This window comes from Anneissia japonica, unplaced genomic scaffold, assembly GCF_011630105.1.
Source record: "Anneissia japonica isolate Jap-2015-1 unplaced genomic scaffold, ASM1163010v1 scaffold3798_len331662_cov138, whole genome shotgun sequence".
NCBI classification, from domain to species: domain Eukaryota; kingdom Metazoa; phylum Echinodermata; class Crinoidea; order Comatulida; family Comatulidae; genus Anneissia; species Anneissia japonica.
Window position 1 is genome coordinate 91,517 of NW_022746449.1, and position 26,415 is coordinate 117,931.

At 33.5% G+C, this 26,415-nt stretch overlaps 1 protein-coding gene across 1 annotated transcript in view; it reads left to right on the top strand.

The window, feature by feature from the left end:
* Positions 1 to 298: 298 nt before the first annotated feature.
* LOC117120218 overlaps positions 299 to 26,415 on the top strand; it is a 28,086-nt gene continuing 1,969 nt past the window's right edge. The window contains exons 1-24 of the mRNA XM_033265231.1: positions 299 to 366; positions 2,854 to 3,026; positions 3,934 to 4,191; positions 4,994 to 5,275; positions 6,299 to 6,589; positions 6,884 to 6,961; positions 7,069 to 7,188; positions 7,530 to 7,793; positions 8,624 to 8,905; positions 9,840 to 10,124; positions 11,115 to 11,378; positions 11,521 to 11,640; positions 12,549 to 12,668; positions 13,425 to 13,676; positions 15,367 to 15,651; positions 16,281 to 16,535; positions 19,032 to 19,292; positions 19,520 to 19,639; positions 20,072 to 20,191; positions 21,344 to 21,595; positions 23,133 to 23,393; positions 24,061 to 24,312; positions 24,591 to 24,710; positions 25,030 to 25,149. Of these exons, the coding sequence (XP_033121122.1) occupies positions 299 to 366; positions 2,854 to 3,026; positions 3,934 to 4,191; positions 4,994 to 5,275; positions 6,299 to 6,589; positions 6,884 to 6,961; positions 7,069 to 7,188; positions 7,530 to 7,793; positions 8,624 to 8,905; positions 9,840 to 10,124; positions 11,115 to 11,378; positions 11,521 to 11,640; positions 12,549 to 12,668; positions 13,425 to 13,676; positions 15,367 to 15,651; positions 16,281 to 16,535; positions 19,032 to 19,292; positions 19,520 to 19,639; positions 20,072 to 20,191; positions 21,344 to 21,595; positions 23,133 to 23,393; positions 24,061 to 24,312; positions 24,591 to 24,710; positions 25,030 to 25,149 (4,903 nt within the window). The remainder of the gene's footprint in view (positions 367 to 2,853; positions 3,027 to 3,933; positions 4,192 to 4,993; positions 5,276 to 6,298; positions 6,590 to 6,883; positions 6,962 to 7,068; positions 7,189 to 7,529; positions 7,794 to 8,623; positions 8,906 to 9,839; positions 10,125 to 11,114; positions 11,379 to 11,520; positions 11,641 to 12,548; positions 12,669 to 13,424; positions 13,677 to 15,366; positions 15,652 to 16,280; positions 16,536 to 19,031; positions 19,293 to 19,519; positions 19,640 to 20,071; positions 20,192 to 21,343; positions 21,596 to 23,132; positions 23,394 to 24,060; positions 24,313 to 24,590; positions 24,711 to 25,029; positions 25,150 to 26,415) is intronic.

The window sequence follows — 26,415 nt, forward strand, 5'->3', positions numbered from 1 at the left end:
TTCCCTTGTGTTGTTCAGATATGTGTTAACTCATAATATATAAAATAATGTATTTTTTTTCATTTAATGAACTTAGTAATTTGATTGATATTAGAGGCCAAAATAAATTTTTATCAAGTGCTTAAGTGAATTTAAAGGGATGAAAGGCCCTACACATTTTTATTAAAGCCTGTTTCTTTGTTTCTATAGCCTTAATTATAATCCTGCTTTCCCCTTCATCTAGAATTGATGCGTTTTCCTCGTGTCGAATAAACAAACAATGTTATTATAAGCCTCTGTGATAGCCCTTACTGGTACCATGGAACTGCTTCCATGCTGGTACCCACTGGTGTATGAGCTGAGACGGAAGAATCGAAGGCCATCAATGTAGGTTACACTAGTGTTATAAGAGCTGTCATAAAAACTTAAACAGTTTTACATAGCAGGAGCCTCATGAAAATATTTACTATTTGCTATTTAACAATATTTTTTTTTCCAAAAAAAAAAAAAAAATAACCATCCTTAAAATTGTTGTTAAAGCCTATAGGAGATGTGGAAATATAAATCAAATTAGGCCTACGCATTAAAAAAGACTCATTTTGCTTTTATAAATAAGAAATGTTTTATTTCATCCTGTTTACAACAAGTAGGCCTCTATTAGTATAGTGACCCACGCAAATAACGACCCACCGTAAACGTTTTCTACTACGTAATGGGGCCTCAGCATCATTGATGTACACGATGTTTTCACTTTTTTTTATACAATACATTTAATCGTAGGGTGCAGATTTTTCTAGTTTCTTTTCGTGTGAGTCAAGTTCATTTTATTGGTCATATGAATACAATGAATACACACACTAATACACTAAAATATAACAAACAAGAAAAAAAATGAGTGATCTAAAAATGGCATGCGTGGTACATAAATATACAAATTGATATTTTTAATGCACTTATTGATTTATTTATTTTATTATTTATTTATTTATCAGTTGAACAGTATTTATAAGCCAATCCAATATAAGAATATGGAGCAATTTTCTAATCCTCAACGACCAGACGTACAGTACTTGCGGCTTTGAACAATCCGATTGTTTCCTCTATTTAGCTGTTGCAGAAGTGACTGTTCGCATGGTACACCGTGCGACGGTAGACCTAGCATTAGAATATCCTCTTCCTTTACCTTTTTAAACTACGGATTAAAATGCTTGCATTAGCTCGGTGAAATTCTATTTACACGCCGGTACGGAAGCTCCGAAGGCCATCCACGAAACCGTATACTATGATGTATATTAATATGCTATTATTTTATTCAGTGAATTGTGAAATATTCCTAATTATGTTATTCACGGTATTTAATATGGGTTTTAAGTTAAAGGTTAAAATATATACATCTTTTAACTTCAACAAAAATGTGCGGCGGTCCGCAGGGCTCTGACCCCTAAGGGCTCCTACCGATATTGTCCTGGATCTAGCACCCTGACCCAGAAGGTAAAACCTCGAATAGAAGCCCAATCGGCTTAATCTCAAGAAGTCCATCTCGAATTGAAGCCCCTCTTAAGTTTGCAAAAGTAGCCTCGAAAAGAAGCCCATTGGCTTCTTTTCAAGATTCATACACAGTAGGCCTACATACACTGTACATGAATTTCAAAGAAACAAAATAAATTAAAAACACGTATACACTAGTTTAGGTGATTTAATGCTGGTTAATACACTCCATGATACAGACTGATGTTACAGTGGGCCTTTATTGTTTTATTGTAGTAGGCCTAATTCCCAAAATTTACACCATTCATTTTGAAAAGAAGCCCCAATCTTTACTTTGCAAAAGTAGCCTCGAACATGAAATATACCGTATATTATATTATATCAAGTAGCGGATTAGAGGGGACCCTGTCTGCCCGGGTCCAAATTTGTCAAAATTATAAATAAAAAAAAAACGGAGATTAAAAGAATATTGAATCAAAATTTAAGTCACTGTGTGCATTTCCAGGCCATATAGAAGTGTCATAATTATAAATTTTCTCGATTCGCCATTGGTGGTTAACCCCGTCTCGGTATATTGTTGCTGGTCCCACAAAACGGCGTAAACGTAGATAGGCCTACACACATACGTTTTGGGTACAGGTGTGTATTCCTGGCCGGCCTAGATATGATTGGTTACAGTAGTTGTTAAGTTTGATTGACACTCAGGAAAGGTCCGTTGTGGTCGTGGTCTATCTAATGCACCAATTGTTTCCAACTGCATGAAGTGAACTGTAATCCTACTAAAGAGATATGTTCATCCTTCTTTATCCCGTAACTTTTCGCTAAAAGACTGTGACACAGTTTCTTGATGAAGTCCACTGTGTGGACGAATGCTAGCTCTAATGATTTTTATAGTTAGTCTCGAACGCGCTGTTTTCATCCCTCATCCTATAGCATACTTACGCGGCTACACATTCATTTTTTTTTTCAAAGTTAAAATAGAAAGATCAAGAACTAACTATTTTAATCAAATGTGTGTTGGGGGCCTATGTGTATTTCTTATTTATATTGAAACCTTCAATTTCGTCCTAGGTATATTAGAGTTTACTGTATTAAAGATTACTGTACGCACTCACTGCCTGTCAACTTGGGGCCAAGTGTCTGTCATCTCTTATCTTTTGTATACAACATCGCCAATAATATTATATCACAGTTAATTTATCAATTGGATGACGTTGACGAATGATTATGATCTGTGTGTTTTCTACTAGACAAGCAAACAAGTTTTATATGAATCACGCACAGTTGTTGAATACTACTGTAACCCTTTACCAATAAAGAAGAAAAACAACAGTCACAGTTGCTTTTCTTTTCTTTTTTATTTGCACAATGTGTTTTTTTTTTTAGACCTGACAACAACAATATGTTAGTAATAAAGCAATATCTCTATACAGGAACTCTAGGTGTATGCAATACAGGTGAGTTTTACTGTACACTTGACGGATGCATCCACGCAAGTTATGTATGTGACGGAACAAGGCACTGTTTGTATGGCAATGATGAAACGGAATGCGATTCAGGTACAAAATCATCATGGGTTATTATTTTAATTAGCATTTCTTAATTAGTAGTGAACGCCGACGAGGAACTAGCGGGATCGAAGGGCTTCGTCATCCTGGATCCTTGACAATCCTTGGATCCTGGAGACAGCCCGTATCCGCAGTACAGTGGTGAATTGGGTACAGTATGTATACGTACCGGAGACAACCATTTGCTATTTTCCGGAGAGTGTACAGTATTAAGGCCAAAAAAATATTGTGTTGGCCACGCCCGACCGACCTAAGTTTTACAAAGGATTGTTATCTTAGTTTTTGTTTTATTTTTTTTGACAACAAACAATATTTTTTTATGAGAAAATAAGGCTGGAATAACGTTGGCGAGGCTAGGGGGCCAAGGCTAGCCTATTTTGCTGGATGGTACGCGATGCGAATCTAAAATTGTTGTATTATTTGTGTATTTTCTACTTTTTAGGCGTAAACACATACTATTTGGTTGTAAAAAATAAAGGTTTTCCTACCGACCTACCCATTTTTTGGATTTTCTCAAAACGTGGCCAACACAACATTTTTTTGGCCTAATGATTATACATTATGTCATAATACATTATCCAGTTTTGTATCTTTTCGCGCATAGCAGGTTTGAATGCGTATTGCATGTGCTGACCACTTACTCCCGCACTTACTACAACAGAAAACTGGCACACAGTATCAAAAAGTCCTGATCAAGTTTAATCAGTGGTTTAAAAGCCAAATATGCTTTATGCATAACATGTGGGCCTAATTAATTAGGCCTATATAATATTGTTTATATAAAATGTTTCTTTAAAATAAGATAAGCACTTGGTCCATGTTTATTATGTTTTATTAATGTACAAATAAGTAATTTACCGTATACGGTAATATTTTCTGTTTGTTTAATTAAAACCAGATCATGAATTACCAGAATTTGTTAGATGTCCAAACGACATAACTGTTAATACAGACCCGGGAACGAATTACACACAAGTCAGTTGGTGGCCACCGAAAGCATACGATAATAGAGGTATAAAGTATAGGGGACAAACACATTGGCCAGGTTGGGACTTTTACCTCGTCGATGGTAATTCCACAGTTCATCATGTACGGTACTCGGCAGTCGATTATTCGGGAAACACCGGTGAATGTGTATTCAGAGTAACTATTATTGGTAGGTTTGTTTTACTCTTTATTGTGTAGCCCTTGATTTAAATAAAATCTTTCCATAAGTATTTGTTTTATTAATTTACGATTTATAACATACCTATGCTTTATAAAATATATTGGGACAAAGCATTGGTATGGTTGGCAATCGCAGCCAACATACAAAAATAAAACGAACAACGAAATTTACAAACAATACTTTTACAAACGAGCAACGTACATTTACAAACAAACAGCGTATTTCTACAAACGGACAACGTACTTTCACAAACGATTGTGTTTCCCAAACGAAGTACACAAACATTCACAAACGTACTTTTACAAACAAAATTGCTCATGCTAGACGGATAAGATACTCTAATTTCAAATTAAAAAAAACAATTTGAATCATAGTTTAATACTGGTAATTTCAAATGAACATCAATTCGCTAAATGTAATGTATTATGGTGATGTTGAATATCTTGGTACTTAAAATGCTTCCAATCGCCGGGGTTTGGGTTCAGTTTCTGTGACAGCAAGAATTTTTTTCTCACGACTAAACAACTTCATTTCATAGCCTCGATATGAGGCTTTTTGTATAAAACAAACTGAACCCTGTGAGAGAACATCATATACCCAGTACAAAGAAGAAAAAAGAATTAACTACCGGTATGTACTCTACCTTGTACTACTGTTAATTCTATCGTTATTTCAATTATTTATAATGAATTTTCAATTGTTTTTTACATACAATTATAAGTTATCTTGTATGTTGTTCTATTTTCCGATTCGATAAACGCACATCTCTTTTTCTACCTTTTGATTTTAGATGACGAGCCACCGAAACTAGAGTGTCCAAAGAACATATCTAACTTCTATAACATGGAATACGGGTTTTTTCTGATCTCCACTGACAAAGGAAGCCCAAATGCCACAATCACATGGACGGAGGTTGCTACAGATAACAGCGCAATGCCGCAAGTCACAAGTTTTCCTTACAAATCCGGTGATGTATTTCCGATGAGACTTTTTCCGCCATACGAAACTACAGTAAGAGCAGCAGACCCAACAGGTAACACAGATGAATGTATTCTGCGGTTTGCTGTTGTTGGTAGGTATAACACAAGTATATATTTTTATTTTTTCTATTTACATTCCTTTTCCCTATGTTTTTTACACAGGGATTCTGTCCGGTACTTTGGTCACTTTCCGAGGATCACCTTAATGCCTTCTTTAAAATCCGCGTTCTAATGATAAAGTTAATATAGACAATTGGCCTCATATGTAAGTAGTAATCGGACGGTCTTCGGTTTGAATACTGATAAGACAATGTTACTATAGGCCTTGTAATGAAATAACATAACATATCACTCTATTTGCGTCCATTCTTCAGACCATAAGCAAACCGACCAATCACAGAACAAAGACTACGCACATATCTGACAATCACACATGTTTGAATAGAGTGAACAGTGAGGTAGTTACTTTTCAGATTGTGCTGTTCACTTAGCTATATGCATTCAGACCTTGCTTGTTTTTTTTATGTAACATGCATACTATATGCAAAATGCTTATGATATACGGAGTACGCCTATTTCATCATCATCTATAGTCTGACGTTAGTAACTTGAACTAGATTGAATCTATATACTGTCTCTTATACACATCTAGATGATTTATTCATCTTTCATGCATGCGTTTATGGTGTGAATAGGTATATGCATCAGGTTTTTGATCATTGACGATTTTTCGTTATTCATAGACATTGAAATTCCAGTAACTTTCCCAACACAAACAAACAATATTGTTTCAATAAAATGTAACTCCTAACTCCCTAACACCATCTTCATCACCTTTCGTTCGCAAACGAAATCCCTGAAACAACTCTTAAAATTATTTTCCAATAATTGGAAAATTTTGGATTTACACATTTACTAGGACTACTTGAGATCTTTCATTTAGTGCGATAGAATTTTAAATAAATCATTATAAAAAAAAATTCTCTCATTAGCATTACTTTTTTTTTTATTGCTTTCTTTAATTTATCACTATGTTCATCACTCATAAGCATTGACGGTATGAACGCGCTGTAGGCGTCTGTTTGTAATCAAGAATACTTTTTCTTTAATTATAGATATTGAAAGTCCTGTTGTACATTGCCCAACACGCTTTAACAGTTACAATTATGTTGTAAGAACATCCACCTCCTCTTGGACAGTTTTTCCAGATAGAGATTCCACACCTGTTCAATTATATTGGTCACCAGCAAGCGCCACCGATAACAGTGGCACTGTAGTATCTGTTTCATCAAATTACAACCCTGGTGACGTATTTCCTGTCAATAATATTGCCTATCAGATAACGTACACTGCAATTGATGAAGCTGGCAATGTGGGAAATTGCTCATCCTTTATAACAATTAAAGGTTTGGAAATATCTTTTTTTCAGACTAAAACCCTGTCCAGAAAATAAAATTTTATTCGACAAAAAAAAACTGTAGTATGCTCATATATATCATGGCCATGATTTGCTGTCATTATGACGATAATATGCGAAATTAATATTTATTTACCAGTTTTATAATTCTATAAATAGCTAAATTATTTATCCATTATTAACTCTTTTCTCGTATTTCCTCGCTCATAATTGTTCCATCAGTAAATGTGAGTTCTGCTGTCTTGAGTAAACACTTTAAAACATTCTCCTCATTGTAATACAGCTGAGGATGATGATGAAGGCGGTGACGATGAAGACCGTGACGGTGGCAGTGGCAGTGGCAGCGGTGACGGTATTGGTGGTAATTATGATATAATTACTATGTATTGATGGTAAAGGAATGCATTAAAAAGATATGTGTAAACTATAAAATTGCTTTTAATATTAAAAGTTGAATTCTGTTTTCAGAAGGAGTATGTAATTCAACAGAATTTCAGTGTGATAATCAGAATTGCATTCCGATTTCATTGCAATGTGATGGTAACACGGATTGCTCGGACGAGTCTGATGAAAACAATGAAATATGCAGTAAGTATTACCTCCAATTGCCTTAATAAAACACACTGATAAAGTAGTATGCGGAAGATCGCCGTGTGGGCGCATCCGCCCGTAGCCACCCACCTCCTCTATTTATTGTTAAAGTTGGTGTACAAAAAAATAAGCTAAAGAAATTAAAAATCACACATCTATTTTTGCACGCACACCCTCCCCACCCTCACTTATCATTGATCTCCCTCCACTTAGAAGAAGTAGGCAACAGTGTTTTCTTTTGCCTTAGCACAATCTGCATCGTAGCTTTGATGCCAACCAATGTTTTATCGATATGCAAACACATATTCATTCTGTATAACGTTATTTTTTGGAATTAGAACATGATAATGAATTACCAGAATTTGTAAGATGTCCAAACGACATAATGGCTAATACAAACCCGGGAACAAATTACAAACAAGTCAATTGGAGGCATCCAGAAGCATACGATAATAAAGGTATAAAGTATAGGGGAGCATCGCATTGGCCAGGTTGGAACTATTACCTCATCGATGGAAATTCCACAGTTTACACTGTACGGTACTGGGCAGACGATTTTTCTGGCAATTCGGGTGAATGTGTATTCACAGTAACTGTCATTGGTAGGTTTGATTGCACTCCTTATGGTGTAGGCCTAGATTTTTAAAAAACAGGGAAAAAAACACTTAAATACGAAAATATATATTTCTTATATTAATTTACGACTTATGACATACCAGTAGATATGCTTTATGATATATTTGAATACATAAGTATAAATCATATTAGACGGATATGATATTCTTTATTGCAAATTGAAATAAAACAATATTGAATGATGGCTTAGAGCTTATCTTTTCACGTTATGGAAATTTTAAAAGACGAACCCACGTCTGAACCGTATGTATTATTTTATTTTGAATAGATTTGTGGTTTAAGATGCTTGCCTTCCAATTGCGGGGTCATGGGTTCAATTTCTGTGATTGTGGGATTTTTTTTCTGACGACTAAAACACCATTCCATAAGCTTCGATATTAAGCCGGTTTCCACTAGACGAATTTATTCGCGCGCATTCGTGCGCGTCCGCATTCACATTTATATCGGATTTTTTGCGAAGTGAAAAAATGTGCAACCAATCAGAGCTCCGGAAGCAAACCGACGCTGTCGACTCGCGCAAGTAAATTCGCCTAGTGAAAAACAAGCTTTAGACATAGTTTATAACGCACGACTGGGCCATGTGGAAGAACAATAGAAACAAACAAGAAAAAAATATAATTATGTACTGAGGGGCGTATTTATGTAATAATTGTTAGTTCTATTGATTATAATAATTATTCTTGTTATTATTTATAATCGTTTTATAAATACAATAAAGTCATCATTTATTTTTTTAACATATATTCTATTTAGCGGTTCGATAACGTAAGGCTATTTTGCCAATTTTTAATTATAGACAATGAGCCACCGAAACAAGATTGTCCAAAAAACATATCTAACTTCTATAAGATTGAAGACGGTTTTATGCTGATCTCCACTGACGAAGGAAGCCCGAATGCCTCAATCACATGGATGGAGGTTGCTACTGATAATAGCGGAATTCCGCAAGTCACAAGTTTTCCGTACAAATCCGGTGATGTATTTCCGATGAGACGTTTACCGCCATACGAAACTACAGTAAGAGCATCAGACCCAACCGGTAATACAGATGAATGTATTCTACGGTTTGCTGTTGTTGGTATGTATTACTCAAGCATAAATTAATTTTATTTGTAGTTGTTTTAAGTCCAATACTGTGTGCTAGAACCTAGTGTGTGGAGGCCGTCTTTATTAATCGAAACACCTTCAGTTCACTATAGGATATAAGATAAGTAACACGATATATATATATATATATACATACATACATACATACACACATACATACATACATACATACGCACATACATACATACATACATACATACATACATACATACATACATATATACTTGCGCCCACAATCAAATCCAACAGCTGACAAATCACAAAAAGACCAGGAATACGCACATGTTTTACAAACACACTCTTTTGGCGGGCACAGGTGTTGATAAATAGCCAGCAGCAACCAAAGCGTTTAAAGATAAGTTAACATGTTGCTGTAAATGGGTAAATGAATATTGGACTGTTAAAAATGCTATCCCTAAAAAGTGGTTAATAATTCTAGAACATAACGCAGAGGTAATAAAACCCAGATAGAAAACCTAGATAATTTTGAATTTTTTTTTTTTTTTTTTTTTTTTTCTTTTTTTGGTTTTAGGTGGGGGAATTGTTAGGCTAATAATATAGTTCTTATTTTTGGCTCAAAATATGAGAGGGTGATAAGACAGAAGACGGTTCCTCACGTCATATAAAATTGTAATATATACAGGAGTGCATCTCCAAATACCTGGACCCGCCCCAGTACTCACAACGGCGAACTTTTGCGAGTCTATTAAAATTAATCATGCATGCGTCTATGTTGTGAATTTGTGTATACCAAAATCCAAATGGTCCACTGATTAATCTCAGATAAGAAAGTATAATTGCTTCATACATACTCCAAGTATTGAAATCCACGCCATCGTGTGTGAATACTAGGAGTACGGTATGTCATCAAGCTTCTGATAAAGACTATTTTTCTTTATTCATAGACACTGAAATCCCGGTTGTAACTTGCCCAACACAATCGAACAACATTATTTCAAGAGAATCTAACTCCTCTTGGACAGTGTTTCCAGATAAAGGCTCCACAACTGTTAAATTATATTGGTCACCAGCAAACGCCACCGACAACAGTGACACTGCAGTAACTCTTTCGTCGAATTACAAACCTGGTGACGTATTTCCGGTCAGTAAAATACCTCATCAGATCACGTACACTGCAATTGATGAAGCTGGCAATGTGGGAAATTGCTCCTTCTTTATGACAGTTAAAGGTTTGAAAATATTATATTTTTAGACTAAAAAATGTTTGAAACTTAATGGAAATTCATGTTTGATGTAATATTGACAATGACAACCATTTCCTTTAATTTGAATGTGCGTAATATGATGTAAACTTATATGTTAGAAAGCTATGCGTTAGCAGAAAAACCTTCGGTTTTTGTTTTGAAATTTTCCTTCTTTCCGTCTTCTTATGTTTCTAAACTGGGAATTGTCTGCCTAGAACTTTGAGTACTTTCCTTTCTTGGATCTTTTTTTAAACTTTTGACCAATCAAAGACCATTTAGATGTGTATTTGAAAATATGACGTCATTATAGTTATTTTTAATATTATTAACTTTTATGTAATCGCAATTTGCTTTTTTCTGTTAAATATAAAATTACCGTGAAATGCATGAACAATTTTTGCCCTCGATTTATTTTAACATAGCGCAAGGTAGACCACTAAAAATATTTTATATACACTTTTTAATGATGATTTTTTTTATATTTTTCTTAATGTAATTTCAACATTTCATTATGGCAATGAGAAAAATCCCTATTTTCTCTCTTAAAAACAGACATAGACAGTTTAGTTTTTTTCTTAATGTTTTTTTTTTCCGGCACTTTGGTGGCTTTCTCTGCTTGTATCTTCTTCAATTTTTGTCTAAGAAAAGATCATAAATCAAATATGTGGATATTCGATTATGACTGGAATTGCATAGAACTTTCCCTATCAACCTCGTTATTACCATTGCAATTTTACTGTTCCCTGGTTTGAGTCACCGTGGCGTCGAGGTGGGTTTCATGTAATTCTCGCTTAAAAACTTTTTAATGACTTTTTTACTATGTAATTCCAACAACAGTTCTCAAGGAAAACCACTATGTTCTGTTTTACAAACACATATAGTAAGTCTAGTATTTTTGTTTTTTTCGCAATTGTTTTCATAATATTAATTTATTTAGGTTATTATATTTTAATGTAATGTGTTTTTGTTATGTAGGCCGTACCTACCATGGCTGTTTCGAAGATACCACCTGGACTTCAGCTGTTCCAAAATACAATAATTTGACAATAGATTGGTGTATACAACATTGTTACAACTTAAGCTATCCGTACGCCGGATTGCAGGACGGTGTTTTTTGTCAGTGTATGGGTGTATATTTAGAGTTTTATCGAAAACCAGAACATGAGTGCAGTACGGTTTGTAGTGGTAAACCACAAGAAATATGTGGCGGTGATTGGCATAAGTCCATCTATAACACAGGTAGGTCAGTCATAATCATTGTCATGAAATCAATTTGAACCTAGGTGACGTTTGTTTGATTATGAAATAAATAAATGTGACTTTGCTCTTATGTTTACTGAAGTATATGGCTTTTATTATTAAAGTTGCATTGTTTTTTCAGAAAGAGTATGTAATTCTATAGAGTATCAGTGTGATAATCAGGATTGCATTCCAATTTCATTGCAATGTGATGGTAACACGGATTGCTTGGACCAGTCTGATGAAACATCTAAAGCATGCAGTAAGTGTTACCTCAAAGTGCCTTCATAAAACACACTCTTAAAGCAGTGATGTATATATACGGTGGGTCGTGTGAGCGCATCCATCAAAAACAAATCACCACATATAATCTATTTTGCCAGCTGACGGCCCATCACTTAATCGTTAAACCTCCTCCACTTAACCACCTGCCCCATCAGTTTCCTCCAATGTCAAATGTTAAAAAAAAATCTGACTCGTCTTTTAAATGCTAACTATCGAAGTGAACCAAACTGGGGTGAATTGCTCATTTATTTTTTTTCTCTCTAAAGTTTTGAATTAGGCCTACAGTATACTAATCTCAAATTTGGAATGCCAAACTCTTTCCCCAATTTTGTTTATTTAATTATATTGTGCTGTTAATGAGATCCCTGTCTTTATATTTTCTTATTCGAGTAGTATATTTTTAAAGTTGAATGTCTATTATTTTGTTTGTAATTCGTCTTGTTCCTGCTTGCTAGTTTTTATTACGAATATATATTTTTTTATAATTAATATTCCAATTTTTGTGTATCTATTGTATTCTTGTGTAATTCTAATTTTTTGAATCGCAGTCAGAATGCCAAAGTTTATTTTTTCTATACATATTTTTAAATTAATTTTTGTTTTACTGCAATTTTGTTGGCCTTTTGTAAATTAGGTTAAATTTCGGATTTTTAAATTTTTTTTTTGCATATCGTAATGTTTTTTTTTTATGTGTTTGAATTAATAAACCGAACAATAACTCTATTGTTAACTCTTTCTTGCTATGAATAAGAGACTTCTTTTATATGTTTATAAAGTATAATTATCATATTACAAATTTAACTTAATTAAGGTTGATTTTTTTTAAATCATTGCTGTTTACAATGTACAGACGTTTTAAAAAGCAATAGTTTACTTTTTCTGCAGTGAAAAAACCTTGTAGAGGTAATCAGTTCGACTGTGGAAAAGGCAGAGTTTGTATTCCATTAAAATTGTATTGTGATGGGAATAATGACTGTGAAGATGGTATCGATGAAGCTAATTGTGGTAAGATTTGTTTTCTCTATGTCTTTCAATTGGAACTCAAAAAAATATATAAAGTTATATTTTGATATACATTAATCGAACATTTTATCTTCGTTGACCTTATTCCTAGTTTGACACCATGTGTTGTACACTCGTGACTGGGGAGTCAGAGAGTCTCCTTAGGTACCCGTACCATGTTAGTAATAGTTATATTTACATTTTTGTCCTATTTCAGTTTTATCTTTACAGTGGACTGATATACATACTTGTTTATAGTTTCATTTTATCACTATTTATGCTGGGTATTTTCAAGGAGCCTGGTAAGGTGCCCAATCCTATTTAAGTCTACTTATTTTTATATTTCTCCACAATTGAGTTTTATTTATATCAATACCCATATTTATTATTTTTGTGATAGTATGTTGTTGCATTAATTTCTTTTAGAAAACACAAATTGGATTCACATAGCTCAAGTCCAAGCCAATACGAAGTGTGGGTTACACATAAGAGATAATTTAAACAAACGAAAAAAAAGTTGTTTTCGCAAAGTCTGAAGCTGGCTATAAATTGAAATGGTTAAAAAAAGAAATTGGAAAGTAAGCCAATTGTGCTACCCTTCATAAGGCGAACACGAAGATCATTCTTTAAAGGCACCTGAATTCCGCATTTTTTTTCTTTTCCTATTTTTTTTTCTTTTTTTTGCTATTAGGTTAAACCCACTCTCAGTGGCATGCAGACAGATGCCAATTTAATTATTTTTATTTGAATGAATACCAGATTACCCAAAATTTAACGGATGTCCAGACGACATTTCTGTTGGTTCAAGCCAAGGACAAAATTACACAGACGTCTGGTGGACAGAACCTGTTGCGTCCGATAATACAGCTATTAGGACCAGAGAACAATCACACTCACCAGGAAATAGATTCGATATTATTGATGGAAATCCAACAATGTATACTGTGCGATACTGGGCACAAGATGTATACCTGAGCGAAGGGCAATGTCTCTTCAATATAACTGTCTTTCGTGAGTGTTGTTTTTTTTTTTATTTCTTGGATAAAAATGCCTCTTAATTTTATCTAATATATTTATTGGATTTGGTACTACATTTGTGCTTTACAAAACAACGATAAACTGTAGGGACATATATTGTTGGACTGAAATTGTAAACGTTTTAAATTTGTCAACTGATTAATTTTAATTCTTTAAAATTTTAAACATGCCGTTTTATATCTATAGGAATACCTTTTTTTAAGTACATTTTTAATCTATTTCTGCTATTCTATTTTAATATGGTCAAAAATTTAGAGTTATTGTTTGTCGTTTTCTACGCTGTGTTTTAATTCTGTGCTGTATTTGAATTTATTTGTTACCGTTTGTTATTTTATTTTTGATTATATGTTGTATGTTATACTCTTATGAACGCACCGTCATCGTGTGCCACTGTTTTAAAAGTGAAGTTTCAAATAAAGATTATTATTATTATTATCATTATTATTATTATTATTATTATTATTATTATTATACTTTTAATGTATTTCTATATCCAATAAACTTGTGTGAGTAAACAAATTAACTAAACCAGGGTTCGAACTCTAATGTGTTTAGTATGACCAGATATTTATAAATTAACAAAGATAAGATTAGATGAGCAAATTCAACCCAAATTATGTATTAATCGTACAAGAATTAGATCACAATGTTAAATTTTACTTGTGTTTTTATTATTATTACTGGCCTTTTCTCATAGCGGAAAAGCCATTATGTATTTATTAGTATATATACTTTTTGAGGATGGTCAGTTCAGTCAGAGATAGTCAATTGTGACCCTCAAAACATACACTTAAAGACGAAGAATAAACGATCAAAATTATTAGATCTTTAAGTTAAGAAATAAATTTAACTGTTTATATAAAAAAATGTTTATAAAATAAAGAATAAAGGAAAAAATGTTTAAACAATATTAAAATGTTAAAGAAACAGACAAATATTGAAACTCTAAATTAATCTAGAGAATGAAGGGACATATTCGATCATATAAAGAGAAAATAATTAGGATATCTTGAAATAACCAGACTTACAATAGAAAAAGTATTTACTTTACATAACAAAAAAATCTAAATTTAAAATTGATATATTGCAACGAAAAAAATATCCATGGGGAATATTACGGAAAATTAGATAAAGGATAACTCCGAATGATACATTTGAAAGAAAAGAAAGAGAAAGCAGAACGTATAATCGGAGTAAAATTATAGCTCATGACAATTTTAAAAAATTCAATCTAAGGCTTAAAAATGAGGAAACCACATTTAGTAATTTTTGTGTGGTCTCATACGGCCAATGTCAACAACCTTTTTGGGGGCACTGACTTAGTGTGTGGAGAAATGTTGTAGAATGCTTTATAGGTTAGACAGCAAAGTTTAATTAAAATCGGAATTAAAGTGGAAGGATATTAGCAGATCTGAAATGAATGTAATGTTTGTTTTTAATTTTGCAAAAATGCACATACCTCAGATGCTCGGAGTGTGCAACCATATGGTTAGAACTCTACACTTCACCCTGGCTAAAACAATTGCAATGCAATGTGATTTCCTTTTTACTTTCTAAATTAAAAATCTGTTCTTAATTTGTCAATGAAGAAAAGCCCTATGTTTTGTTTTAACAACAGACGCACGAAGCCTAAAATGTATTTATTATTTTTTGTGTTTTAAAGCTCGTACTTACCTAGGCTGTTTTAGAGACACCACCTGGACTTCAGATGTTCCTAAATACAATAGTTTGACAATAGATTGGTGTATACAACATTGTCACGACTTAAGCTATAATTACGCTGGATTGCAGTACGGTGTTTATTGTCGGTGTATAAGTGAACTCACCTACTATTACATTACTCACTCATCTTCATATCAAAGATCCGAACATGAATGTAATATGGATTGTGGTGGTAACTCACGCGAAATATGCGGTGGTAGTTGGAGAATGTCCGTATATACCACAGGTAGGGAAATCATATAATCATTTTCATAAATTTTAAAAGGTTTGTATTTGCTCGACAACATAACCATAGAACCGATTCACTCAAGACCGTTCTGCGTTCAACACACAACTGGCACAACTTAGTTTCGGACCAAACCAAACTGCGTCCTAGAATTGGCTAACTGGCTAACACGAGAACTTAACATTCCTGTCGCATTCGCAGATAACTTCATAGTGACGTCATTACGTTCCATGTGCATAATGTTTGGTGATTGTCCCAATTCTCTCTCTCCCTATCTCTCTCTCCCTCTTACTCATTTACTCCTCTTTAACTCAAATTATCTCTGCTTCGTTATGATGTCGAGAAAATACGTTTCTAAACAACATAAAAGCAATCACACACACAATATACAATAATAAATTGTACCAAACAAAAAGAACAAAAGTAATTAGGTTTTGGTCATATGAAGGGTGATCGTCAAAAGCTGGTTGATAAAAAATATTGGATGAATAAACCATTGCATTCCTTTTGTAAGGCAAACATGAAGATCTTTAAGTGCATTCGCATTTCACATTTAGCGTTATTGGTTGCAAACCAGTCGTTCAGTGGCGTGCAAACAGATTCTGATGTAATTATTTTTATTTTAACAGGTTATCTACAACTTAACGGATGTCCAGACGACTTAGCTGTTATTACAGACCAAGGAACAAATTACACAGAAGTGTGGTGGACAGAGCCAGAACCGTCAAGTTTAGCAACACATACTAAGAAAAGTGAACAATCACACTCGCCAGGACATAGATTTGAAACCATAGATGGAAAACCCACGGTTTATACTGTGCGATACTGGGTACAAGATGTATACCTGAGCGAAGCGCAATGTCTGTTTAATATAACTGTCATTCGTAGGTTTTTTTTCTGATTTTTTGTTTATACTTTTCCCGCATTGTTTCAATATGTCCCATTATTTTTGTTTGGATTTTTTGTTCAAGTAAATACAATATGTCAAAGATGTGCATATTCAAATATGACGCCATTCTTTATATTCTGAATATTAATAAATAGGTAATTAAACTTTAATGATTTAGTAGATTTTACTGGATGTGCTAAATAAGAGAAAAAAGTCTTACAAATTCCGGCCACCGGAAAGTGGTTTAATACAGGATGACGTCCCCAAAATGGCGCCCATAACATAAAAGAGCTGTAATCGGGGTTTTTTTTATGTTTTTTTTAATCATTGTCAGGTTTTATGTGTCTGATCAATCAAAATAAATGCAAAGATTTGTCCAAGATGACGTCCCCAAAATGGCGCCCATAACATAAAAGAGCTGTAATCGGGGTTTTTTTTATGTTTTTTTTAATCATTGTCAGGTTTTATGTGTCTGATCAATCAAAATAAATGCAAAGATTTGTCCAAGATGCCCGCTATATATAGAGTCATAAATCAATAAATAATTATCTTAAGAATTTCAATGCCATTTTTTACTTCTTTTTTTTTTTATCCAAGAAAGGTATCATCTAAGATCCTATTTATTAGCAATTAGGCTAAACAAAACTGGTCCTTTTTATCCAAAAAGGAGGCTTGAATTTTATGATCAGGCTTAATATTATTTTTTAACGTCTTGTAGTTTATATTAAATCAATTAGTCATCTCTTTCCATTTCTTCTTCATCTATCACTTATGCAAAGTCTGCAATGTAAGTGAGCATGTACATCAACCTGTGAAGTACGTCAGCCTTGCATTCTGTTTCCAAATGTGGGCATCGCAAGAGGTATTCTATAGATTTTGGCTCTGTGACACATTCATACAGTACATCGGTTTTGTTCCTCCCTCACATAAACCTTAAGACATACAGCGACCGAATAGGAAACCCATGTTTTAGTTCACATTAAAGCACTCTTATTTCTATTTTAAACGCCTTGGGACGATCTCTCGATTGTGTAAGGCACTATACAAATACAACTACCTAAAATGATGATACAAGTATATGTTAACTTGATCTTGTGTGTAGTTTGATATTGATTGAGCGCATTTTGCTAATAAAAGTCTCAACGCGCTTTACATTAAAAAATAAAAATCCGTAGTTAAATAGAATATACATAAAAAGCCTCTTTGTTTGATAACAATGATCATTTTTTTATTTGACTAATTGAATCAATATTATCGTAGATAGTACATTTCTTAGATCCAAAAATAAAATGTAAAAATTATGGCATTGAAATTGCTGATTGAGTAGTTACTGATTTATGACTGTTAATACGCGACAGCCATTTTTGATGGCATCTTGAATTAATTCATATTCATCAGGTCGTATTATAAATTGTTTCAGATGATTTATTGACTCAGTTCGCTGCTCTCTTCTAAGAGGGCCATTTTGGCGGTCATCGTGATAAAAATACTTTTCGGTGGTCGGATTTTGTAAGACTTTTATCTGTTACTTAGCACACCCAATACTACACAAACCTTATGAGAAAACAATTTAGGGTTAAACATATTTCTACTGGACTATACGGAGAAATTCATGAACAATTTTTGCCCTCAGCTGGTTCATGGCCCGTGGTTTTCAACTATCCACATCACCCTCGTTGTTACCATTGCAACCCTAGTTCCAGTCTCACCGTCGAGGTGACTTTCGTATAAATTTTAATATATCTCTTTTCACTTATTTAATTTTTTTTTTGTTTGAGCAGCTTAAGCTCAGTCGGCTAATCTGGTGGTAGCCACTGTGTGTGAGCTGAACCGTGGAGATCTCTTGGTCGCCGTTCAATTCTCATTGCTGCCCCTCCTTGTGTTTCAGCTAGAGGGCTAAAATGCAAGTTACGATAGCGCACCGTCCTTCGGATAAGACGTTGAAGCCATTGGTCCCGTGTGCATTATGGCACATGTGCACGTTAAAGAACGTGCACATGGGCAACAGTAGGAAATTGTCTCCCGGTGTTACAGCCCAATCACCACCAGAATCTACTGGAAATGCCATAAGTCTTCTTCAAACTTTCGTTGGTTATCCTTGGTATTTACACCGAATAAATCCAATAATTAGTAATTCCAATAAATGCACTCTTTATAAAATAGTATAATACATACCTCCAAGTATCGAAATGCACGCCATCGTGTTGGCAGAAATTCGGGGACGTCCAACTATGACACAGGTAGGTCAATCATAATCATTGTTTATGCATTATAAAATGTTTACTAAATTAAATGGCGTGCATTTCGATACTTGGAGTATGTATTATACTATCTTACCTGAGATTAATCAGCGAACCTTTCAGTACTCTTTATAGCAATGAAGAAAACCCTATTGTTCTATTTTTAAGTATATTATTCTTATTACTGTTAACTTCACAATGCTGTACCTTTTTCAGGTTATTATTTTTAACATTGTGTTTCTGTTATATAGCCCGTAGGTCTACCTACCGTGGCTGTTTTAATGCCTACACTTCAGCTGTTCCAAAATACGATTTGACAATAGATTGGTGTATACAGCATTGTTACGACTTTCGATATCTGTACGCTGAATTGCATGACGGTGTTTCATGTGAGTGTAGGGATGAACATTTGGAGATTTATCGAAGATCAGAGGTTGATTGCAATACAGTTTGTAGTGGTAACTCACTAGACATATGTGGCGGAAATTTTCGAAAGTCCATCTATGCCACAGGTAGGTCAATCATAATCATTGTTATGCATTATAAAATGTTAACTAAATTCAATCGCTGTTATTATTAACGTTGCCATTCTGTATTCCAGAAAGTGTATGCAATTCGAAAAAAAATTTAATGTGTGATAACCAGGATTGCATTCCGATCCCATTGCATTGTTATGTATTATAAAATGTTTACTAAATTCAATCGCTGTTATTATTAATGTTGCCATTCTGTATTCCAGAAAGAGTATGCAATTCGAAAGAATTTCAGTGTGATAACCAGGATTGCATTCCGATTTCATTGCAATGTGATGATACTACTGATTGCTTCGATAAGTCTGATGAGAAAGTTGAAATGTGCCGTAAGTATTACCCTCAAATATTGTCTTGATAAAACGTACCGGTACTGTTAAACGGCGTGTCTACAGTAAGTCGTGCAGCGTCCCTCGGGTTTCTCTACTTTAGTAAGTTTTTGAACAAAAAAAAGAATAAGCCCATGTAGTTAAAAATCACCACATATCATATAACTCACCCTCAAATAATTACCGATCTCACTCCATTTAACCTCCGCCCGTTAGTCTCCTCCGATGTCAATATATTCCTGGCACGTTGTGTGACCGAGATGTACGACATTTAGCCTTTTATACTTATATGAATCGTTATATAAATTCAGCTACTAAAGAGGATTTCTTAGTTCAGCTTCTGTTCGGTTTTAAAACCTGATGAAAGTTGTGTTTGTTCATTCTTTTTTAAAACGTGTGTACGTTTTTAACGTATGTTTATATCTTCTGCAGAGTCAAAACCTTGTAGAGATAATCAATTTGACTGTGGAAAAGATAAATTATGTATACCATTAAAATTATATTGCAATGGGAACAACGACTGCGAAGATGGTATCGACGAAGCTACTTGTGGTAAGATTTGTTTTCTATTTGGACTTCACGAAACTCATATTATCATATATGATATTTTGCTATAAACTTCCCATCATCATTCACGCTATTCCAGGTTGTACATCCCTCGTTGTACATTTGCGACTGGAGTGGTTTCAGGGGTCTCATTTGATACCATACCATTTAAGTCATCTTAATTTTAGATTTTCTTCTCCATATTTCAATTTTATATCGATAGTGGAATTATAGATGCGTGTAGGATATCAGTGATATTTTTCTACGCTTCTCCTCCACTTGTCTAGTCAACATTTGTATTGGTCTTTTAACAGAATTTCAAAAGTTTTTTATAGCTTTATCTAACCATTATTTTGGCTAGGGTACTTTTTGGGGGCGTCTGATTTGGTGTCAATACCATTTACGTCTTTTTTTTACAATTCCATATTTCAATGTTTGTCATAATAATAATAATAATTATTATTATTATTATTATTATTATTGTCATAATTATTTTTATTATATAATAATATTACTCTTTTAGAGTGCTTAATACAAAACAATGCATCTAAGCGCTTTACACAAAATAAACTCGAGAAATTGTTGTGTGGGTTACACATACGATACAGATAATTAAAACAAACGAAATATTAAACTAAGTAATTTTTGTCATATTATGTGGGGTGACCGTCAGGAGCTGGTTACAAGTTGCAATGGAACTTTCCGTCAAGCCCCGCCCTTGGATATTGTTGTTAAGGTCCCACAAGATGACAGTAGGGAGCTTTCGATTGCAGCACGACGACGGTAGGACGTAGAACGTAATGACATCACTAAAAATCATCTGCGCATGCGAGAACGTTAAAGTCACCTCCTCGAGTAGATTCTGAAACGCAATTTGGCCAAGTCTACTTATGCAGAGAACGTAGGACGCCAGGTAGGACAGTCACGCACGAGTGATTCCGTACTGGCGTCGCGTCGTCGCACAAATCGAAAGCTCCATAATGTTAATACGAGAACACTTGCGTCTGTGGGACAACACGTTGTGTTTGTGTGACGCGCTCCCCATTAATGAGGCAGACATGAAGTTCTTTAAATGCACCCGGTTATTGGCTGCAAATAGTCGCTCAGTGGCGTGCAATCAGATGGCAATTTAATTATTTATATTTTAATTAAAACTAGATTACCCACAACTTAACGGGTGTCCAGTCGGTTTATTTGTTCGTATATACGAACAAGAATATTACAAAGAAACCTGGTGGACAGAGCCAACTCCCTCCAGTGTAACAACTATTAAGGCAAGGAAACAATCACACACGCCAGGACAAGGATTTGCGGTCATAAATGAGAAACCAACGGTATACACTGTTCGGTACTGGGTACAAGATGTATACCTAAACGAAGCGGAATGTCTATTCAATATAACTCTCATTCGTAAGTATTTGTTTTCTTTGATGTAGACAAAATTATTCTAATATATTTGTAGGGTTTTGGTACTTTACAAAATAACAATGTGTTCTATCATTATCCTAATCATCTTCATCATCATCAATTCTATATAAAATACATTTTGTGAGTAAAGAAACTGAAAAAAAAACCGGATTTCGAACTTGTGTCAAGTGATGTTTTTAATAGGCTCAGATATATGATTTATGACAAGAAGTTCTTAAGTAAAAATAAATAAAATATAACAAAAAATATTTGAAATGCCGATTTCGCCAATTTTAGTATGAATCACACAATACTTGGATCTTAATGTTCGACTTTACTTATGTTTTTATTATGTGTTATTATTATTATTATTAGTTATCAAAACCATACATATCAAACGAAATTATAAAGTATATATAATATATATGTATTTAGATAATATATATATTTATTTATTTATAGTTGCGTTTATGATTTTGTTTTAATGAGGAGATGCCCTATGTTTTCTCTTTTACAAACATACATAGTTTAGTTTTCTTCTATCCCGTTTTCCTACGTGCTTGGATCTTCTTCAAACTTTGTCCAAGCAAAGACCATATATTATATTAAAGATGGTTATAGAATATAGAATATGAAGTCATTCTAAATTTTTAACTATTAATGACGGGTATTATTAAACTTTAATATTAACGTATTCAGTGTTTTTAAAAAGTTTTTAGGTAGTGTATATAGCTGGTTAAACGAAAATTTACCGTGAAATGTATGAGCAATTTTAGCCTGTGCACTTACACAAGGTGACGAACTGAAAATGCGAAAAAAACTCCGCACCTTAACTGAAACAATTGCAATTTGAGTCTCAGTATTAAAGAAGATTGATTTTTTTTAATTGTTTTGATGTATAAGATTGTTTTAATATATAATTTCAATATCATTTCTCATTACCGTATGTCAATAAGGGAAAAACAATTTGTTCTGCATTATACTGAGTTTTCTGTCCAGTACTGTGACTTCCCGTGCTTGGATCCGCTTCAAACTTTGTCCAAGCAAAGACCATATCAAAGATGTTGATATTAAAATATAACGTCATTTTACATGTTTTTTTATATTTTGTAAACGGGAAATTGATCTTATATGTTAACCATATTTGCATTTAACAATTGATGCAGCTAGGAGAAACCTAAAAATTATTGTGAAATGTTAAACAGTTTTTGCCCTCAATTGCAAACATTACGCAAGGTATTAATAATTCACGGGCCACATGTTTGTGTTCTATTGGCGCATTGCGTAAAACTATCCACTTCACCCTCGTTCTCACCATTGTAACCATAGTTAGAGTCTGAATGACGTCGAGGTAGTTTCCGTGTCTTCTTTAAATTTACACTATTTTTAATTTGTAATTCCCTGATCAGTTTAGTGCAATGAGGTAAAGCTATATGTTCTGTTTTACAATCAGACATTAAGTATAGTATTTTTATTATTGTTATAATTTGTTCATACTTATTCAGGTTATTATACCTTAATGTTTTGTTTATGTTTATAGCTGCCTACCATGGCTGTTTTAAAGATTACACCTTGACTTCAGATGTTCCAAGTTACACTAATTTGACAATAGATTGGTGTGTACAGCAATGTTACGAATTACAATATCCGTACGCTGGATTGCAGCACGGTGTTTATTGTCGGTGTATGAATGAATATTTGGAGAAACATCGAAGATCCGAATATGATTGCTTTTCGGTTTGTAGTGGTAACTCACGAGAACAATGTGGCGGTAAAAGGCGAAAGTCCATCTATACCACAGGTAATTCAATCAAAATCATATTCATGGTCCTAATGATCATTATGATACACATGTTTCCATACAAAATTCCAGACATTTCAGAATTTATCAAGTATATAATTTCTTCAAGTATACCATTCACCCTCCAATTCGAGACCACTTTGGGACCTGATAATTTATTTTGGTAATAAAATCATACATCAAGCTTTTCCTCTTATTAAATTAATATCATACATAGAATAAACAGGAGCGAGAGAAAGTAAACAAAAATTATATAATATATTAATATTATGTATGAACCATTTAATTTGATATGTTAGAAAAGTCTGTAAAATTAAAAGTGGTCTTTTAATGGGAATCACATGGCACAATTCCAATACCTTTTTGATGTGTTCTTTACACATTAAGATAAAATAAATTTAAACAAACCAAAAGTTAACAACAGTCTCCCTGAAATAACTTGTAATTAGTTTTGATCATATGAGGGGTGAACGTCAAAAGCTGATAAGAGGTTGAAATGGTTCATATATAAATTAAATGGATGCCATTGTATTCCCCTTGATAAGGCTGGTATTGATATCTCTAAAATGTACACGCATTCCTCATTTAGCCTTTTTGGTTGCAACCAATCGTTAAGTGGTATGCGAGCAGATGATAATTTTATAAGTTTTATTTGAATTACAACCAGTTTACCCACACCTTGACGGATGTCCAGACGACTTAACTGTCGATACTAACCAAGGAGAAAATTACACAGAAGTCTGGTGGGCAGAGCCAAATCTGTCCAGTTATACAACTATTAAAATAAGGGAACAATCACACTCGCCAGGACATAGATTTGAAGTCAACGATGGGAAACCAACAGTTTATACTGTGCGATACTGGGTTCAAGATGTTTACCTAAAAGATGCACAATGTCTGTTCAATATAACTGTCATTGGTAAGTTTACTTCTTTATTGCCTTGTTGATACCTGTAAATATTTTATTTTATTATATTTGTAGGATTTGGTAATATACTTGTTATTTAAAAATAACAATATGCCTATAATGTGAAACGTATACAGTATTTTAAACATATTGTGCATAGGCCTATCTGTAATATCATTCGTAAGTTAGTTTATTTTCTTGTTTATGTAGGATAAAAGATAAATTTTAATTTGATTTTAATATTTTTATAGCATTTATCACTATACTTAAAATTGCATTCTGTATTCCAGAAAGAGTATGTAATTCGACGGCATTTCAGTGTGATAATCAGGATTGCATTCCAATTTCATTGCAATGTGATCGTACTCCGGATTGCTCGGACGAGTCTGATGAAAAACATGAAATATGCAGTAAGTATTTCCTCAAATTGCCTTGATAAAACACTGTGAAAAGAGTGCCGTATCCATGATAGTTCGTAAGGCACCCCTCATGCTTCTACTCTTTTTTGTTAAGTTTTTAAAGGAAAAATAAATAACGCTCATGTAATTAAAAATCATCACTTAATCACGGATACCCTTCACTTAAACTCCTTCCCCCAAAATTGTCATAATGCAAATTTAACTACTACAAAGGATTTCTTAGTTGAGTTTCGGGTCAGTTTTGAGTCCTGACGGAAGTTGATTTGTATTTGTAAAGAAGTTTTTAATATTTTGTTTATGTATTCTGCAGTGAAAAAACCTTGCAGAGACAATCAGTTTGATTGTGGAAAAGGCAAACTTTGCATACCATTAGCATTGTATTGTAATGGCAACAACGACTGCGAAGATGGTACCGACGAAGCTACTTGTGGTAAGATTTGTTTTCTTTTTTATTTCAAGAAACTAAAATTAAATATTATATTTAAAATAAACATTCCATCATCATTATAGCAGAGAACCACATCGGCAATCCACAGATAAGCAACATCCCTTAGTTGACCATTTACCTGCAAGGAGGAGTCTAAAGTCTATAGAAAAACTTCCTAAATGTAGTCAACCCAAGTGCTGAAGCTGAAATAAGATCTGCCTTGTGAAAAGATGTTTGCTGATATCCTAAGCCGCGTACATCTCTGTCCATGAGTGCTCCTGAAGAACTCCATCTGAACTAGGAGTATAAACATTAAAATGCATATACGGTATGCGCTTTGCTACTGTACATGCTAATTTGCACTACAAAAACATTATCTTAAAATACATTTAATATCGTAATCAAAAATACTTTGTAATGATTTGTCTATACACCTAATCGAAACTATTCCAACAACTTGAATTTAGATTAATTAACATAACAGTAATTGAACTGGGATGCAGCTCCGTGTTATTAAAGGTAAACTCTAAGCAAATACATTAAACTATCATTCAATAATGATAATAAAAGATTCTGTATTTCTAAATAAAATTATTAAACTAGCAAAAAGTCCACAACAATGTGGTTCTTAAACAAAAATATAAACTTACGTTATGTGTGGGTTATACGCCAAAATGATGAAGAATAGAAAATAAAAAATTTACTTAAATGGTATAAAATACTGTAAATCACCTTGAATTAAAGCCCAGTGTGCTTAATCTTGAAATGAAGCCATCTCGAATTGAAGCACCTCTTTTTACTTTGCAAAATTAGCCTCGAAATGAAGCGCTATGGGCTTCTATTTAAGATAGCAAAGGCTTCGTTTCGAGATAGTACAGTAATTACACTGCACATGAATTTCCAAAAAACAAAATAAATTTTAAAGATGCTTGATTAAATCAAACTACTGTATAAATGTTATACAGTAGTTTAGGTAGTTTAATGCCAGTTAAATACAATCCATAATAGTACAAATTCACAAAATTTACAACATTCATTTTGAAAAGAAGCTCCCTTCTTTATGCAGCCTCGAAATGAAACCCATCCAAATTTCTCCAAAAAAAATAAATACGGGGCTTCAATTCGAGGTTTTACGGTATATAAACTGCATTGAATGGAAGCTAACGATGAAATGATTAGGTGTGTCTGACTCAATGAATTGAGGGCACTTTGAGCATTTCATGCATTGGTCATAGCTTAGGAATTTGGTATAGGCTATTATATAAATTA